The following is an 18011-nucleotide window of genomic DNA, read 5'->3' as shown; positions in this document are numbered from 1 at the left end:
TTGTTCAGCCGGCCGGCTTCACCCTCTGCAGCGCTGCATCAATACACACGCGGCTCATACAAGCTGTTTCCCCAGTCTGTGTCCGATGCTCTTGTGACGTGGTCCCTGCTCCTCCGGCCGCCGTGAGGTTCCCGCTTTGGGCGACGAGTGCGTGTATGTGTGGGACCCCGGTGAGTGCGGGCGGGAGGGAGGGCGAGGGCAGGGTCAGGAAATGGAGCGGAGACACAAGGAACTGCAGATGCTGGGTTACAAATAAAATACACAGCGTTGGAGTAACTCAGCGGGTCAGGCAGCATCTGTGGGGGACATGGATAGACGACGGTTCGGGTCGGGACCTGTCTTCCGATTCTAATGGAGGGGATTGGATTCAGCTGCCGTCAAGCTGACGAAGGTCATAAGTGATAGGAGCAGAATTAGGCCATTCAGCCCACGGATGGAACAAGCTGCCAGAGGAGGTAGTTGAGGCAGGGACCAGGGATCACCATGTATCACCCCACACACAAGCACTATCCTACACCATGAGGGACAATTTACTGCAGCCAATTAACCTACAAACCTGCACGTTTTTGGAGTGTGGGAGGAAACCGGAGCACCCGGAGAAAACCCACGCGGTCACGAAGACCGCGTATAAACCCCGTACAGACAGCACCCGTAGTCAGGATCAAACCCGGGTCTCTTTTTTAAAATATATACGAAAGCTTTTATTCAGAAAACAAAACAAACATACAAAAGGGTAACACGGTCAAAGGCTGCCGATATTGGCAGTTTACAAACAAACAAATATCAAACTAATACATCGCCAACTTTATCAATAATACACTCGACGTCCCTTGGCGACCAGCGTTCACGGAAAGCTTCCAGTGGCCCCATGGACACCAGGTGTTCCCTCTCCATGGACACGCGGGCACGGACGATGGCGCGGAACAGGGGCAGGCAGTCGACCCCGGTGCGGCCGTCGACTACCCGCTGCCTGGACCCGCAAATGGCCATCTTGGCCAGGCCCAGGTGCAGACCGACAGGGAGACCCCACCGTCCCTCCCGACCCTCCCCCCCTCTGTACCGGGTGCCCAAAAATCAGGAGCACAGGATTAAAATGGAGCCAAAACTTGGGGATCAGCCCCTTTAGACACTCGAACACGGGCTGCAACCTCTCACACCGTAAGTACAAATGGTACACGGTCTCTTCCTCACCGCAGAAGTAAGCTGTGAGGCAGCAACTCTACCGCCGCGCCACCGTGCCGCTCTATTCCCACAGTACCGTGATGCCCATGTTCATCACAAGACACAACAGGTCAGTCCTTCCCACAATAACAGTACAGGGGGAGAGGGGGAGTGAGAGTAACAGAACAGGGCGAGTGGGGGAGTGGGGGTAACAGTGCACAGAGAGAGGGGGAGTGGGAGTGACAGTACACGGGGGAGAGGGGGAAGACGGGGAGGGAGCAGTAACGATGCTCTCTGACTCTGTGCCACTTTGCAGATCATTCTGGCCCTAAATTCTTGACTTGCCCCTTTCCCCTCCCACACACAGTGAAACTGCGATAACCCGGCACGGATTTCTCGGTCACCCCGACGGGTCAGTATCTGGGTCACTGAGGCTCTGCGGTGTTGGCTGGCGTCCCGTGTGTGAACAGGGAGCGCTGCTGGATGGGGTACGGTCTGTGGGTCACTTGTGTAGCCCAGCTGGGGATTAAACTCTGAATAAGATGCAAATCAGACATCAACAAACTGCAGACTCTGGAAATCTGAAATAAAAACACTAAATGCTGCAACTCTCAGCGGGTCAGGCAGCGTCTGTGGAGACGCAAGCAGTCATAGAACGTAAAACAGTGCCGCACAGGAACAGGCCCTTTGGCCCACAATGCCCGTGCTGAACATGATACCAAGTTAAACTAATCTCTACCTGAACAACTCGTATCCCTCCATATCCACGTAAAAAGCTTCTTAAATGTCACTACTGGTGTCTGCTTCCACCACCACCTTTTAGCTTAATTTAGTTTATAGATACAGCGCAGAAACAGGCCCTTCGGCCCACCGAGTTCGCGCCGACCAGCGATCCCCACACACTAACACTATCATACACACGCTAGGGACACTTTTTACATTTACCAAGCAATTAACCTACAAACCTGTACGTCTTTGGAGTGTCGGAGTAAACCGGAGAGAACCTACACAGGTCACGGGGAGAACGTACAAACTCCGTACAGACAGCCCCCTTAGTTGTGATCGAAGCCGGGTCTCCGGCGCTGCATTCGCTGTAAGGCAGCGACTCTACCGCTGCGTCACCGTGCCCCCCTGACAGCACGTTCTGGACACCCACTCTCTGTGTAAAGAAAACTTTCCCTGTTCGTCTCCTTAAGTCAATGGAAGGGAGGTTGGTTGGAGAAAGTGAGGGAAGAGAGAGAGAGAGAGAGAGACAGAGAGAGAGAGAGAGAGAGAGAGAGAGAGAGAGATGGGCAGAGAGAAACAACAGAAAAAGTGGGCGGAGGCAGGGTACACACTGAGAGGGGTTGAGCAGCGGCTCATTTGTGTCTGAGGTTGAGGTCGCTGTACAGATCCCGCTCGCCGAGACGCAGCTCCTGTGAGGAGAGAAACACCGGTTACAGGAACAGAATAAACAGCCCACGGTGTCGGGGACGGAGGGGAGGGGGTTACAGAGACAGGGAGGGGTGTAGGGGACAGAGTTGGTTACACAGTCTGGGGGTGGAGGGACTTTCACTGAGCTAAGGGGGGGGGGGTTTACAGGGGAGTGAATGTTGGGGTGTGGAGGCACAGGATAAGGTTCTAGCCGCGGGGGAGTGGGGCAGGGACAGGGTTGGTGATGTTCAGTACGCGGAATGGGACGGAGCGGGGGAGTGGGGTACGAGGATGTTTCCACTAGTGGGAGATTCTGGGACCAGAGGCCACAGCCTCATAATTAAAGGACGTTCCTTCAGGAACGAGATGAGGAGGAATTTCTTTTGTCAGAGGGTGGTGAATCTGTGGGAATAATTGCCTCAGACGGCTGTGGAGGCCAAGTCAGTGGACATATTAAATTATTTCTTGACTAGTGCAGGTGTCAGGGGTTACGGGGAGAAGGCAGGAGAATGGGGTTAGGAGTGAGACATAGATCAGCGATGACTGAACGGCAGAGTGGACTTGATGGGCCGAATAGACTAATTCTGCTCCCATCACTTATGAACACCGTGGGCCAGTCTCAGTGGGCAGAGTGGGATGTGACGTAAGGATTCAGTGTGGTGGTGGTGGGTGCGGGGGTCAGTATCCTGGGGCAGACGGTGACGGGGGGGTGGGGACGGTGATTTGGGAGGCGTGGGTTCGGTGGGCAGGAGTGGGGGAGGTGGTTGGTGCCCGACACTGGGAGGGGGGAGAGAATTTAGTTCAGTTTAGTTTATTGTCACGTGTACTGAGGTACAGTGAAAGGCTTTTGTTTCGTGCTAACCAGTCAGCGGAAAGACAATGCATGATGACAATCGAGCCATTTACTGTGTATAGACGCATGATAAGGGAATAACGTTTAGTGCAAGGTAAAGCCAGCAAGGATAGCCCGAGGGTCATCAATGAGGTAGATAGTAGTTCAGGACTGCTCTCTGGTTGTGGTAGGATGGTTCAGTTGCCTGTTAACAGCCGGGAAGAAACTGTCCCTGAATCTGGAGGTGTGCGTTTTCACACTTCTGTACCTCTTGCCTGATGGGAGAGGGGAGAAGAGGGAGTGGCCGGGGTGAGACTGGTCCTTGATTATGCTGCTGGCCTTGCCGAGGCAGCGTGAGGTGCAGATGGCCGCGGTCATGGAGTTAGTATCTGAGGGGCAGTGCTGGTGTGGAGGGACAACAAGGAGACAAACGCCGACCTGCCTCTTTGCCACAACAGTGCCAACCTGATAGGGCGACTCCACCGGCCCATCTTCAGCTTTCTGCTCCTTCAGCTGTGCCACGGAACTTTCTGGAAGACAAAATTTCATTCAGACCGCTCACTTTCCTCTTTGCCTGTCTCCGATCTCTCTTTCTTCTGGAATTCCTTCATTCATCCTTCTCTCTCCCTCTCACTCTTCCTCATTCCTTTCATTATTCTTTCCCCGTATCCATCTTCCTCATTCAACCTCTTTCACACCATCGCGCCTCAATCCCTCCCTCCTTCCCTCCCTCCCTCATCCCCTCCCTCCCTCCCACATTAATTCTCTGACACACACCTTCCATTTCCCTATTTCTCCTCCTTTCCATGTCTCTTCCCATTGATCAGTGCGGGTGTCAGAGGTTACGGGGAGAAGGCAGGAAAATGGGGTTAGGAGGGATAGATCAGCCATGATTGAATGGCAGAGTAGACTTGATGGGCCAAATGGCCTATTTCTACTCCTGTCACATGACCGTATTCACCTTTTCTCCCACTGTAATTATTCAGAGTGAGAAAATTCCTGATGAGTTTGGTTTGATGAGCAGTGGCTAGAGTTTGGGGAGGAGTTTGGGTTTAGTTTAGAGATACAGCGCAGAAACAGGCCCTTCGGCCCATCGGGTCCATTAACGACCAGCGATCCCCACACATTAACACTATCCTACACACACTAGTGACAAATTTTTACATTTACCAAACCAATTTACCTACAAACCTGCACGTCTTTGGAGTGTGGGAAGAAACCGAAGATCACGGAGCGAACCCACGCAGGTCACGGGGAGAACGTACAAACTCCGCACAGAGAGCACCTACAGTTGGGATTGAACCCGGGTCTCCGGCGCTGCATTCGCTGTAAGGCAGCAACTCTACCGCTAAGCCACCGTGACCGCCGGTGCTTGGGGAGTGTGGGGGAGGGAATAGGGAAGGGTTCGGGTCTGTGGAGTGTGTGGGCAGAGGAAGAGAATGGGAAGTTGTGGGTGGTGGGAGGGAATGGGAAGGAGGTTGGGTCCATTGGGAGTGTGGGGAGCGGGAGAGAGTTTCAGTCCATGTGCAGTGTAGTGGGAGGGAATGGGGAGGAGATGGGTCCCTTGGGAGTGTGGATAGTGAGAGGGAATGGGGTGGCATTTTCAGTCCATGGGGAGTGGGGAGTGAATGGGGAGGGGTTTGTGTCCATGGGGAGTGTGGAGGGAGGGAATGGGGATGGGTTTGCGTTTGTGGGAAGTGTGGAGTGAATGGGGATGGGTTTGTTACCATGGGGAGTGTGGAGTGAATGGGGATGGGTTTGTTACCTTGGGGAGTGTGGAGTGAATGGGGATGGGTTTGTTACCATGGGGAGTGTGGAGTGAATGGGGATGGGTTTGCGTTTGTGGGGAGTGTGGAGTGAATGGGGATGGGTTTGTTACCATGGGGAGTGTGGAGTGAATGGGGATGGGTTTGTTACCATGGGGAGTGTGGAGTGAATGGGGATGGGTTTGTTACCATGGGGAGTGTGGAGTGAATGGGGATGGGTTTGTTACCATGGGGAGTGTGGAGTGAATGGGGATGGGTTTGTGCCCATGGGGCTTGTGGACAATGAGAGTGAATGGGATTGTGGGCAGCACTGAGATTGTTCCCAGATGATGTTGTTTATGCTGATGTGGATGAGGTATAAATATCAGCTCCAGGATACTTGGGCAATCTGTGCTGCCCCTCTTCCAAACACAGTGGTAGCAATGGGGAGGGGGGTTATGTGTAGGGTTGCCAACTGTCCTGTATTAGCAGGGACATCTCGTATTTTGGGCAAAATTGGTTTGTCCCGTACGGGACCGCCCTTGTCCCGTGTTAGGACCGGGGGGCGCTGTAGGCCCGGAAACTGTAGGCCCGGACGCTGTAGGCCCGGACGCTGTAGGCCCGGACACTGTATGCCTGGACAGTGTAGGCCCGGACACTGTATGCCTGGACAGTGTAGGCCCGGACAGTGTAGGCGCCTGGGCCGCTATAGGTCTGGACAGTGTAGGTCCGGACAGTGTAGGCCCGGACAGTGTAGGCGCCTGGGCCGCTATAGGTCCGGACAGTGTAGGTCCGGAGGCCCAGGCGCCACCTAACGATGGTTCCATAGCAACCCGCCTTCCGTCACGGACGGCCGCTATTGATGGAGCGGGAGCACGTGGCCACTGGCTGGGTGAGGTCACGCGTGGCGCGGGGCGGTGACGTCACCTTGTCCCTTATTTGGGAGTGAGATAGTTGGCACCCCTAGTTGGAGAGGGCCCTGATTTCAGGCTGACGCAGTGGGTACCTCCCCTCCCTCTCTCTCTCTCTCTCTCTCTCTCTCATGAGTAAATGGCAGTGAAGACATTCGGACATTTTCCAGATCGTCTCTCACCTCGTTTGCCGCGACATCGCGCTGCCCAGAAGATTGCGGCGGTGATGACGACACCAAGGGCGACGGCAAGAACAATCACGGCCACGACGTATTTCCCAGTCCTGTCCTGGCCACATACTGAGGGGTGGAGAAAGGAGTCGGTGAAAGCCCAGCTCCGAGACACAGACACCACAACTTAACCCCAGACCAAGCAGCGAAAGAGATTCTCCAGCATGCAGCTCTCCATTGGATTACACTGGAATTACATAACAGGCCATTCGGCCCGTCTTGTCCTGCTGTCCCTACTTTCCTCATCTCTCAGAATGTCCCACCTCCCTCTAAATCTACTTCTACTGTGCCCTCAACCCGCACCGAGAGCAGTGAGTCCACCACTCACCTCTCCCTGAGCAAAGCCATGTCCCTCTGAGGTCCCAACGGCTGTTTACTGCTGATGGCCTCCAGTTCTGCTCTTCCTCACACTCTGCCCACATTCACTCCATCCTAACCCTTCATTGTTTCAGAGTCGTGCAGTGGCACAGCACGGAAACAGGCCCTTCGGCACATCTCATCTAAGCAAGTCCCATTTGGTCCATTTATCTCTGAACCTTTCCTATCCATGTACCTGTCCAAATGTTGTTATTGAACAACTTCAACTACATCCTCTGGCAGTTCGTTCCCAGATACCAACCACCCTTTCTGTTAAAAAGTTGCCCCTCAGGTTCCTATTAATTTATTCCCTTCTACCTTCTAGTTCTCGATCACCCTATCCTAATTCTCCTCTCTAAGATCACCCACCCCTCAGTCTCCTGTGCTCCAGAGAAAATCTTCTCTGCACTCTTTCCAGCTTAATGACGTCTTTCCTGTAGCAAGGTGACTACAACTGAACAGGCAAAATGCAAATTGGAGGAGCAGCATCTCATAATTTCACTTGGGCAGCGTACAGCCCAGTGGTATGAATATTGATTTCTCTCACCTCAGGTAGCCCCGGCATTCCCTCTCTCTCTCTATCCCTCTCCCACCCATGTCGCACAAGCTTCTCATTTTCACCCAACAAACAACTAACAATGGCCTAGAACATAGAAACATAAAAATAGGTGCAGGAGGAGGCCATTCAGCCCTTCAAGCCAGCTCGCCATTCATTGTGATCATGTCTGATCATCCACAATCAGTAACCCGTGCCTGCCTTCTCCCCATATCCTTTGATTCCACTAGCCCCCAGAGCTCTATCTAACTCTCTCTTAAATCCATCCAGTGATTTGGCCTCCACTGCCCTCTGTGGCAGAGAATTCCACAAATTTACAACTCTCTGGGTAAAACTGTTCCTTCTCACCTCAGTTTTAAATGGCCTCCCCTTTATTCTAAGACAGTGGCCCCGGGTTCTGGACTCCCAAAACATTGGGAACATTTTTCCTGCATCTAGCTTGTGCAGTCATTTTATAATTTTATGTCTCTATAAGGTCCCCTCTCATCCTTCTAAACCAGTGAATACAAGCCTAGTCTTTTCAATCTATCCTCATATGACAGTCCCGCCATCCCAGGGATCAATCTCGTGAACCTACGCTGCACTGCCTCAATTACAAGGATGTCCTTCCTCAAATTAGGATACCAAAGCTGTACACAATACTCCAGGTCCGGTCTTACCAGGGCCCTATACAACTGCAGAAGAACCTATACTGAAATTCTCTCGTTATGAAGGTCAACATGCCATTAGCTTTCTTCACTTCCTGCTGTTCCTTTATAGAAACATAGAAAATAGGTGCAGGAGGAGGCCATTTGGCCCTTCGAGCCAGCACCGCCATTCATTGTGATCATGGCAGATCATCCACAATCAGTAACCTGTGCCCAACTTATCCCCATTCGCCTTGATTCTGCTAGCCTCGAGTAGTCCGGCACTCCCTCCTCCTCCCTGTACGCTCGGTAAATGGCTTTCGCCGCCAACAGCTCCATGGAGGGGAGTGGACGTGGGGGCCGAGTGGGTGGAGGGAAGGGTGGGGGTAGGAGGGGGGTGAGGGTGGGGGGAGGAGAGACTGGGGGAGGAGGGGGTGGGGAAGGAGAGAGTGGAGGAGGAAAGAGGGCGGGTGGTGGGGAAAGGGGGGGTGGGCGACAGTGAGAATGGGGCTGGAGGAGGAGAGAATGGGGGAAAGGGGGGTTGTGGGGAAAGGTGGGTGGGGGAAAGTGAGAGTGGGGGTAGGGGAGGAGAGAGGTGGGGGGGAGGGGGAGGGTGGGAGGAGAGAGTGGGGGTGGGGGTGAGGGTGAGGGGGAGGGGGAGAGTGGGGCTGGGGAGGAGGGCAGAGTGGGGCTAGGGAGGAGGGCAGAGTGGGGCTGGGGAGGAGGGCAGAGTGGGGGTAGGGGAGGAGAGAGTGGGGGGGAGGGGGAGGGTGGGAGGAGAGAGTGGGGGTGGGGGTGAGGGGGAGGGGGAGATTAGGGCTGGGGAGGAGGGCAGAGTGGGGCTGGGGAGGAGGGCAGAGTGGGGCTGGGGAGGAGGGCAGAGTGGGGGTGGGGGAGAGTGGGTGGGGAGGAGGGATGATTGGGATGGGGGCGACAGTGGGGTGCGGGCAGGGAAAGTGGGTGTGGGGGGAGGAGGGGGGGCCGAGTGGAGGTGAGGGGAGGGGTGAATAGCGGTGAGGAGGGGGGAATAGGGTGGAGGCAGGGCTGGGGGGAATGGGGATGGGGGCAGGGGAGGGGAAAGTGGGGTTGGGGTAGAGGGGATGGAGTGGGTCTGTGAGAGGAGGAGGGGGGTTAAGGGGGATTGAGTGGGGGGGGGGTTGAGAGTGCTACACCAATACAGGAGAGGCTTTGGGTCCACGGCTCACTCAGTGACACCCTCTCCCTTTCCCTGTTCCCCCTCTGTGAGGAATGGGCCCAACGGGTCCACTTGGTCCAGTATTATTTAAGCCTCTTCATCTTACAATAGGAGAGAGAGTGTGGGAGAGAGGCAGATGTACAATGATGTCCCTGCAATACATGATATATTCCATTAACTGCTCATTGATGTTCAGAGAGACATGACCGTGTGTCTACTCACATTCTACGACGAGGGTCACAGTCCCCTCCCCTGTCCCGTGTTCATTCTCCGCCACACACTGATAGTCCCCAGTGTCCCGCGGTGTCACCCGAAGGATTTTCAACCACAGCTCGTTGCTGGAACGTGTTGTGCTCAGCGTGACACCGAGATGTCGCCAGGTCAGGTTGGACGCTGGGAAACTCTGGACGGAGCATAGGATCGCTGCAGAGTTTCCTTCCTTTACACTGACCCCGTAATTGTTCACGTTGCTGGGGGAAGTGATGGAGAGATTCTGCGGCGCGTCTAAAGGCGAACGGTTTAAACTTGAGTTAACACGGCAGAATTCCACATGCCAACCAGGAGAATATGGAGAGAAAAGATGAAGGACGAATGTAACCAGTCTGAAGAAGGGTCTTGACCTTTATAGGGCCCTGGTGTGACCACATCTGGAGTATTGTGCGCAGTTTTGGTCTCCTAATTTGAGGAAGGACATTTCTTGCTATTGTGGGAGTGGAGCGTAGGTTCACCAGGGTAATCCCCGGGTTGGCGGGACTGTCATATGAGGAAAGATTGGAAAGACTGGGCTTGTATTCACTGGAATTTAGAAGGATGAGAAGGATTAGGCGAGTGGGCAAATGCATGGCAGATGCAATATAATGTGGATAAATGTGAGGTTATCCACTTTGGCGGCAAGAACAGGAAAGCAGAGTATTACCTGAATGGTGACCAATTAGGAAAAGGGGAGATGCAACGTGACCTGGGTGTCATGGTGCACCAGTCATTGAAAGCAAGCATGCAGGTGCAGCAGGCAGTAAAGAAAGCGAATGGTATGTTAGCATTCATAGCAAGAGGATTTGAGTATAGGAGCAGGGAGGTTCTGCTGCAGTTGTACAGGGCCTTGGTGAGACCGCACCTGGAGTATTGTGTACAGTTTTGGTCTCCTAATCTGAGGAAAGACATTCTAGCCTTAGAGGGAGTACAGAGAAGGTTCACCAGATTGATCCCTGGGATGGCAGGACTTTCATATGAAGAAAGACTGGATAGACTAGGCTTATACTCGCTGGAATTTAGAAGACTGAGGGGGGATCTTATAGAAGCATATAAAATTCTTAAGGGGTTTGAGAGGCTAGATGCGGGAAGATTGTTCCCGATGTTGGGGAAGTCCAAAACAAGGGGTCACAGTTTAAGGATAAGGGGGAAGTCTTTTAGGACCGAGATGAGAAAACTTTTCTTCACACAGAGAGTGGTGAGTCTGTGGAATTCTCTGCCAAAGAAGGTAGTTGAGGCCAGTTCATTGGCTATATTTAAGAGGGAGCTAGATGTGGCCCTTGTGACTAAAGGGATCAGGGGGTATGGAGAGAAGGCAGGTACAGGTTACTGAGCTGGATGATCAGCCATGATCATATTGAATGGCAGTGCAGGCTCGGAGGGCCAAATGGCACCTATTTTCTATGTTTCTATGTATCATATGGAGACGTATAAAATTATAAAAGGACTGGACCAGCTAGATGCAGGAAAAATATTCCCAATGTTGGGGGAGTCCAGAACCAGGGGCCACAAAGTCTAAGAACAAAGGGGTGGCCATTTAAAACTAAGGTGAGAAAAAACTTTCTTCACCCTGAAATTTGTGGAATTCTCTGCCACAGAAGGCAGTGGAGGCCAATTCACTGGATTAATTTAAAAGAGAGTTAAGGGCATGTCCCACTTAGGCAATTTTTTAGGCGACTGTCAAAGTCGTAGCAGAACGCCAAAATTTTATTTTATCCGACGTCAATGACCACGACAATGCTGAGTCAGGTCGAGATTACACCGTCTTTGGAAACATCGCGAAATTCCCACGCTGTTAATGCTTCTCCGGCGTCCTAATTTTCGCTGAAATCACTGACAAGTCGGTAAGTATTTGAGAGTTTTCAACTATAATATCTTGTATGGGTTACTTAAAAACCAAGCTTCACGGTGACAAGACATAAACTGGATTGACTTCCAGTTTACTAATGGAGGTATTAAGAAATTTAATTTTAAAAGTGGTTACATGGATTTTTGTGAAAAGTGTGTGAGCATTCTTTGAAAATGTACGGGAGATGCATATCTGGTTTCTGGGTTGCATATCTGGGTTGGGAGCCTACTTTAAATGTGATCGCTGATGGCCATAAACATTGCGAAAATTCCCACGCTTACCTGACCGTGAAACTGTCGCCTCCAATCTACCTGTCAAATGTCCTGACAGTAAATAAATTGGTTAAACACAAGTATTTTATGGTATCTTGAAATGACTTTACTTGAAATGATTTTAATATTATGTGCTTCTAAATGCATCTAGGAGAAACTAGCAAACCTGGGGACAGCATGCGACAGCGCCCGCAATAAGCAACGGTACCTGGCGGCAAGCCAGCTGTGGCCGAGAAATTTCACTCTGGATGATTTCCCAGCGACGCGCTGAGATCCACTACGATTCTTGGAAGACTCCTCACGATCATGCACGCGACACCCTGGCGAACTGTCGGCGACAGCCTAGTCACCGGCAGTCGCCTTAAAATCGCCTAAGTGGGACAGGCCCTTACGATAGAGCTCTAGGGGCTAGTGGAATCAAGGCATATGGGGAGAAAGCAGGCACAGGTTACTGATTGTTGATGATCAGCCATGATCACAATGAATGGCGGTGCTGGCTCAAAGTGCCAAATGGCCTCCTCCTGCACCTTTTTTCCATGTTTCTATGTTTCTAAAAGTCACCCATTCCTTCTCTCCACAGATGCTGCCTGGCCCACTGAGTTACTCCAGCACTATGTACCTGTCCACGTTCTCCAGAGATGCTGTCTGACCCGCTGAGTTACTCCAGCACTTTGTACCTGTCCATGTTCTCCACAGAGATGCTGCCTGACCCGCTGAGTTACTCCAGCACTTTGTACCTGTCTACATTCCCCAGAGAAGCTATCTGTCCCACTGAGTTACTCCAGCACTTTGTGTCTATAAACCTTGAACACTTTGAACCATCCTACCACAACCAGAGAGCTGTCCTGAACTACTATCCACCTCATTGGTGACCCTCGGACTATCCTTGATTGGACTTTGCTGGCTTTACCTTGCACTAAACGTTATTCCCTTATTATGTATCAATACACTGTAAATGGCTCGATTGAAATACAAATGTAACCAGTCTGACGAAGGGTCTCGACCCGAAACGTCACCCATTCCTTCTCTCCAAAGATGCTGCCCGATCCACTGAGTTACTCCGGCACTTTGTACCTGTCCAGGTTCTGCGGAGATGCTGCCTGACCCCCTGAGTTACTCCGGCACTTTGTACCTGTCCACGTTCTGCAGAGATGCTGCCTGACCCGCTGAGTTACTCCAGCATTTTGTGTCTATCTTCGGTTTAAACCAGCGTCTGCAGTTCCTTCCTACACATTTCGTCTGCTCCACTGTGAAATCTCCGCAAGGTATGTCTAGTTTGAGGAAGTTCTCCTCTTTCTGACGAGAGTTAGAGTCTTAGGGTGATAGTGTGGAAACAGGCCCTTTTGCCCACACCAGCCAACAGGCCCCATCTGCACTTGTCCCACCTGCCCGCATTGGCCCATATCCCTCCAAACCTGTCCTATCCATGTACCTGTCCAACTGTTTCTTAAACGTTGGGATAGTCCCTGCCTCAACTACATCCTCTGGCAGCTTGTTCAATACACCAACTACCCTTTGTATGAAAAAGTCACCCCTCAGATTCCTATTCAATCTTTTCCCCTTCACCTTGTATCTATGTCCTCTGGTCCACGATTCCCCTACTCTCGGCAAGAGACTCTGTGCATCTACCCGATCTATTCCCCTCGTGATCTTATATGCCTCTATAAGATCCCCCCTCATCCTCCTGCGCTCCAAGGAATAGTGACCCAGCCGACTCAACCACTCCCTATAGCTCACACCTTCTAGTCCTGGCAACATCCTCGTAAATATTCTCTGAACCCTTTCAAGCTTGACAATATCTTTCCTACAACATGGTGCCCAGAACTTTACACAATATTCTAAATGCGATCTCACCAACGTCTTGTACAACTGCAACATGATCTGCCAACTTCTCTACTCGATACTCTGACTGATGGAGGCCAATGTGACAAAAGCCTTTGTGACCACCTTATCTACCTGCAACTCAACCTTCAAGGAACCACGCACCTGCACTCCCAGATCCCTCTGCTCCACAACGCTCCCCAGAGGCCTAACATTCACTGTGTAAGTCCTGCTCTTGTTAGACGTCCCAAAATGCAACACCTCACATTTCTCTGTATTAAACTCTTGCCCAGAGTAGGGGAATCGAGGACCAGAGGACGTTTCGGGTCGAGGCCCTTCTTTAGACTGGTGAGGGAGAAGGTAAACGAGAGATAAAGACGATGGTGTAGAGAGATAAAGAACAATGAATGTCAGATCGGAGAGCAGGAGGCATCACAGAGAGGGAGCAGGATGTGGCAGAACTGCAATCTTGTGAAAGATTGCAGCAGGATCTTGATCGATTGGCCAGATGGGCTGAGTACAAAGTGCTGCAGTAACTCAACGGGTCAGTCAGCGTCTCTGGAGAACGTGGACAGGTACAAAGTGCTGGAGTAACTCAGCGGGTCAGTCAGCGTCTCTGGAGAATGTGGACAGGTACAAAGTGCTGGAGTAACTCGGCGGATCAGTCAGCATCTCTGGAGAACGTGGACAGGTACAAAGTGCTGGAGTATCTTAGCGGGTCAGTCAGCGTCTCTGGAGAACGTGGACAGGTACAAAGTGCTGGAGTAACCCAGCGGGTCAGTCAGCGTCTCTGGAGAACGTGGACAGGTACAAAGTGCTGGAGTAACCCAGCGGGTCAGTCAGGGTCTCCGGAGAAAAGGAATAGGTGGCGTTTCGGGTCGAGACCCTTCTTCAAACTGAGAGCCGGGGACTGGGAAACGAGAGATATAGACGGCACAAATGAATGAAAGATATGCGAAAGCAACGTTGATCAGGTAAAATGTGGAGCGCACAATGGTCCATTGTTGGCTCTGGGGTAGGTGATAACGAGCTATACAGGCAATGATAATCATGAGGACGACAGTAAATAAAAGACGTACCTCACCTGAAACGTCACCTTCCCTTGTCTTTCAGGATTGAAAGCCTGAGCTACAGGGAGAGGTTGGGGCATAGAAACATAGAAAATAGGTGCAGGAGGCCATTTGGCCCTTCGAGCCAGCACCGCCATTCATTGTGATCACAGCTGATCATCCACAATCAGTAACCTGTGCCTGCCTTCTCCCCATATCCCTTGATTCCACCAGCCCCTAGAGCTCTATCCAACTCTCTCTTAAATCCATCCAGTGATTTGGCCTCCACTGCCCTCTGTGGCAGAGAATTCCACAAATTCACAACTCTGGGTGAAAAAGTTTCTTCTCACCTCAGTTTTAAATGACCTCCCTTTTATTCTTAGACTGTGTGTGTGGCCCCTGGTTCTGGACCCCAACATTGGGAACATTTTTCTTGCATCTAGCTTGTCCAGTCCTTTCATAATTTTATACGTCTCTATAAGATCCCCTCTCATCCTTCTAAACTCCAGTGAATACAAGCCCAGTCTTTCTGGGCAGGCTGGGATTCTACTCCTTGGAGTGCAGGAGGATGAGGGGTGATCTTACAGAGCTGTGCAAAATCATGGAGGGAATTGATCGGGTAGACGTACAGAGATTCTTGCCCAGAGTAGGGGAATCGAGGACCAGAGGACAGAGACTGAAGGTGAAAAGATTTAATGGAACCTGATGGGTTACTTTTTTCCACACAGAAGTTGGTGGGTGTATGGAACGAGCTGCCGGAGGAGGTGGTTGAGTCTGGGACTATCCCAACGTTTAAGGAACATTTGGACAGGTACATGGATAGGACAGGTTTGGAGGGATATGGGCCAAACGCGGGCAGATGGGACTAGTGTAGATGGGGCATGTTGGCCGGTTGACTCCATCTACACCTCACGCTGCCTTGGCAAGGCCAGCTGCATAATCAAGGACCAGTCTCACCCCCGGTCACTCCCTCTTCTCCCCTCTCCCATCAGGCAAGAGGTACAGAAGTTTGAAAACGCACACCTCCAGATTCAGGAACAGTTTCTTTCCCAGCTGTTAACAGGCAACTGAATGATCCTACCACAACCAGAGAGCAGTCCTGAACTACTATTTTACTATCTTTGATCGGACTTTACTGGCTTTTTCTTGCACTCAACGTTATTCCCTTATCTTGTATGCGTACACTGTGGACGGCACTATTGTAATCGTGTAGACACAAAAAGCTGGAGTAACTTAGCGGGACAGGCAGCATCTCTGGAGAGAAGGAATGGTGACATTTCGGGTCGAGACCCTTCTTCAGACAATAGGGAGAGGTTATCCCTAGCGTGTGTGGGATGGTGTTAGTGTGCGGGGATCGCTGGTTGGCGTGGGCTCGGTGGGTGGAAGGGCCTGTTTCCGCGATGTGTATCTATAAACTAAGAATGTGTGTGTGTGAGAGAGAGGGAGAGTGAGTGTGTATGTGAGTGAGCGTGAGAGAGAGGGTGTATGTGTGTGAGTGAGTGTGTGTGAGAGTGTGTGTGTGAGAGTGTGTGTGAGAGTGTGTGTGAGAGTGTAGGTGTGTGAGAGTGTAGGTGTGTGAGTGAGTGTGTGTGAGCGAGTGTGTGTGAGTGAGTGAGTGTGTGTGAGTGAGAGAGTGTGTGTGTGAGAGAGAGGGTGTGTGTTTGAGTGAGTGTGAGAGGGAGAGTGAGTGTGTGTGTGTGAGAGAGAGTGAGTGAGACAGTGTGTGTGAGAGAGAGGGAGAGGGAGTGAGTGTGTGAGAGTGTGTGGGAATGAGTGTGTGTGTGTGAGAGGGGGAGAGCGAGTGAGTGTGAGAGTGTGTGTGTGTCTATGTGAGAGAGGGGGAGAGAGTGAGTGTGAGTGTGAGTGAGAGTGAGTGTGTATGTGACAGAGAGAGTGAGTGTGTGTGAGAGAAAGGGAGAGTGTGTGTGAGAGAGTGTGTGTGAGAGGGTGAGTGAGAGGGTGAGTGTGTGAGAGAGAGGAGAGTGTGGGTGTGTGTGTGTGTGAGAGAGAGAGAGAGGGGGAGAGAGTGTGTGTGTGTGTGTGTGTGTGTGTGTGTGTGTGTGTGTGTGTGTGTGTGTGAGTGAGAAACATAGAAAATAGGTGCAGGAGTAGGCCATTCGGCCCTTCGAGCCTGTACGCACCGCCATTCAATATGATCATGGCTGATCATCCAACTCAGTAGCCTGTACCTGCCTTCTCTCCATACCCCCTGATCCCTTTAGCCACAAGGGCCATCTAAATCCCTCTTAAATATAGCCAATGAACTGGCCTCAACTACCTTCTGTGGCAGAGAATTCCACAGATTCACCACTCTCTGTGTGAAAAAAAACGTTCACATCTCGGTCCTAAAAGACTTCCCCCTTATCCTTAAGCTGTGACCCCTGGTTCTGAACTTCCCCAACATCGGGAACAATCTTCCTGCATCTAGCCTCTCCAACCCCTTAAGAATTTTATATGTTTCAATAAGATCCCCCCTCAGTCTTCTAAATTCCAGCGAGTATAAGCCTAGTCTATCCAGTCTTTCTTCATATGAAAGTCCTGCCATTCCAGGGATGAATCTGGTGAACCTTCTCTGTACTCCCTCCAAGGCTAGAATGTCTTTCCTCAGATTAGGAGACCAAAACTGTACACAATATTCCAGGTGCGGTCTCACCAAGGCCCTGTACAACTGCAGCAGTACCTCCCTGCTCCTATACTCAAATCCTCTTGCTATGAATGCCAACATACCATTCGCTTTCTTCACTGCCTGCTGCACCTGCATGCTTGCTTTCAATGACTGATGCACCATGACACCCAGGTCACGTTGCATCTCCCCTTTTCCTAATTGGCCACCATTCAGGTAATACTCTGCTTAGAGTTTAGAGAGAGGGAGAGTGTGTGTGTGTGTGTGTGTGTGTGTGTGTGTGTGTGTGTGTGTGTGAGAGTGAGTGAGTGAGTGAGTGAGTGAGTGAGTGAGTGAGTGAGTGAGTGAGTGAGTGAGTGAGTGAGTGAGTGAGTGAGTGAGTGAGTGAGTGAGTGAGTGAGTGAGTGAGTGAGTGAGTGAGTGAGTGAGTGAGTGAGTGAGTGAGTGAGTGAGTGAGTGAGTGAGTGAGTGAGTGAGTGAGTGTGTGTGTGTGTGTGTGTGTGTGTGTGTGTGTGGTGAGCTCCATCATCTGTGATGGCCCAATAATCCATCTGTCGTTATAGAGTTGTGTCAGTGTGTGTGTACTCACATTCTACAGTGAGGGTCACATCCCTCTCTGTTGTCCCGTGTTCATTCTGTGCCACACACTGATAGACCCCAGCGTCCTGCGGTGCCAGCTGAGGGAACTCCATCCACAGCTCGTTGCTGGAACGTGTTGTGTTCAGCGTGACACCGAGATGTCGCCACGTCAGGTTAGACGCTGGTAAACTCTGGACGGAGCAGAGGATCGCTGCAGAGTTTCCTTCCTTCACACTGACCCCGGAACTGTTCATGTTGTTGGGGGAAGTGATGGAGAGATTCTGGGGGGCATCTGCAAAAAGATAAAATTTAGCAGCCAGTTTTGCGGCACTTTCAATTATCCTTGGATTATGAAAGACTTCAGACTTGAGATACAGCGCGGAAACGGGCTCTTCGGCCCACCATGTCCACGCTGACCATCGCTCACCCGTTCACACACTAGTTCTTTGTTTAGTTTCGAGATACAGCACGGAAACAGGCCCTTCAGCCCACCGAGTCCGCGCCGACCAGCGATCCCCGCATATCCTACACAATATCCTATCC

At 51.5% G+C, this 18011-nt stretch overlaps 1 protein-coding gene across 3 annotated transcripts in view; it reads right to left on the bottom strand.

Moving 5' to 3' along the window:
- Nucleotides 1-1171: 1171 nt before the first annotated feature.
- Nucleotides 1172-18011, bottom strand: part of LOC144590102 (sialic acid-binding Ig-like lectin 13) — a 202951-nt gene continuing 186111 nt past the window's right edge. For 2 of the 3 annotated variants that reach the window (XM_078394965.1, XM_078394964.1), the window contains exons 5-9: nucleotides 17479-17760; nucleotides 9249-9530; nucleotides 6245-6361; nucleotides 3872-3936; nucleotides 1172-2576 (exon numbers count right to left, since the gene is read on the bottom strand). In XM_078394965.1, coding sequence (XP_078251091.1) covers nucleotides 2520-2576; nucleotides 3872-3936; nucleotides 6245-6361; nucleotides 9249-9530; nucleotides 17479-17760 — 803 coding nt within the window. In that variant the 3' untranslated portion in view covers nucleotides 1172-2519. The remainder of the gene's footprint in view (nucleotides 2577-3871; nucleotides 3937-6244; nucleotides 6362-9248; nucleotides 9531-17478; nucleotides 17761-18011) is intronic. The other variant, XM_078394966.1, reaches the window with a different exon arrangement.

This window comes from Rhinoraja longicauda, unplaced genomic scaffold (assembly GCF_053455715.1).
Source record: "Rhinoraja longicauda isolate Sanriku21f unplaced genomic scaffold, sRhiLon1.1 Scf000135, whole genome shotgun sequence".
In the NCBI taxonomy this organism is placed as follows: Eukaryota; Metazoa; Chordata; class Chondrichthyes; order Rajiformes; family Arhynchobatidae; genus Rhinoraja; species Rhinoraja longicauda.
This window is presented reverse-complemented; position numbering and strand designations above follow the sequence as displayed.